The 917-nt window shown below is 50.5% G+C and overlaps 1 protein-coding gene across 1 annotated transcript; it reads left to right on the forward strand.

Moving 5' to 3' along the window:
• Positions 1-4: 4 nt before the first annotated feature.
• On the forward strand, positions 5-328 carry LOC123964635 (sperm protamine P1-like; the record flags this gene model as incomplete). Its single annotated transcript, XM_046041497.1, has 2 exons — positions 5-58; positions 278-328. Coding segments are annotated over 2 exons (105 nt in total), but the record flags the coding sequence as incomplete, so codon positions are not given.
• Between the last annotated feature and the right edge of the window lie 589 nt (positions 329-917).

A 917-nucleotide genomic window follows, 5' to 3' on the forward strand; every position in this document is an offset into this window, starting at 1 on the left:
AGGAAGGAAGGAAGGAGGGCAGGAAAGAAGGAGGGAAGGAAGGAAGGAGGGCAGGAAAGAAGGAGGGAAGAAAGGAAGGAAGGAGGGCAGGAAAGAAGGAAGGAAGGAGGGCAGGAAGGAAGGAGGGCAGGAAAGAAGGAAAGAAGGAGGGCAGGAAGGAAGGAGGGCAGGAAAGAAGGAAGGAAGGAGGGCAGGAAAGAAGGAGGGAAGGAAGGAAGGAAGGAAGGAAGGAGGGCAGGAAAGAAGGAGGGAAGGAAGGAAGGAAGGAAGGAGGGCAGGAAAGAAGGAGGGAAGAAAAGAAGGAAGGAAGGAGGGAAGGAAGGAAGGAGGGCAGGAAAGAAGGAGGGAAGGAAGGAGGGCAGGAAAGAAGGAGGGAAGGAAAGAAGAAAGGAAGGAAGTAAGGAGGGAAGGAAAGAAGGAGGGAAGGAAAGTACAAGAACCTCAACATTGTAATGGTGTTTGCAGCGATGGCTCTGCCGGTGGCGTTCGGTCTGGCTGCTCTTCCTCCGGAGCTCCTCCTCCGAGTCGTCCGCCTGCTGGACGTCGTCTCTGTGGTCCGACTGTCTTCGGTCTGCAGACGCTTCAACGTCGCCACCGACGACTCGACGCTGTGGAGACACCTGTACCGCCGAGACTTCAGAGGTGAGACCTCAGGGAGACGTGCGGGATGAAAACGCGTATCTCCCAGATAATCGATACCTTAACAAACCCGTCTGTGTTCAGATTCAGATCCCAGCAGAGCCAGAGACACGGACTGGAAGGAGGTGAGCATAATATAGCACATAAATAACCTCAAATTCTGAACACCCATAATGTTATTGTTTTAAAAACAATTGCCAGAAAATTCTAATGTTTTGAAAATGGAGTGGTTATTTTAAAAAAATTGAATTTGCAATGTTTTGGCCACATCTTATAAA

Source organism: Micropterus dolomieu, unplaced genomic scaffold (assembly GCF_021292245.1).
Source record: "Micropterus dolomieu isolate WLL.071019.BEF.003 ecotype Adirondacks unplaced genomic scaffold, ASM2129224v1 contig_3956, whole genome shotgun sequence".
Lineage (NCBI taxonomy): Eukaryota > Metazoa > Chordata > Actinopteri > Centrarchiformes > Centrarchidae > Micropterus > Micropterus dolomieu.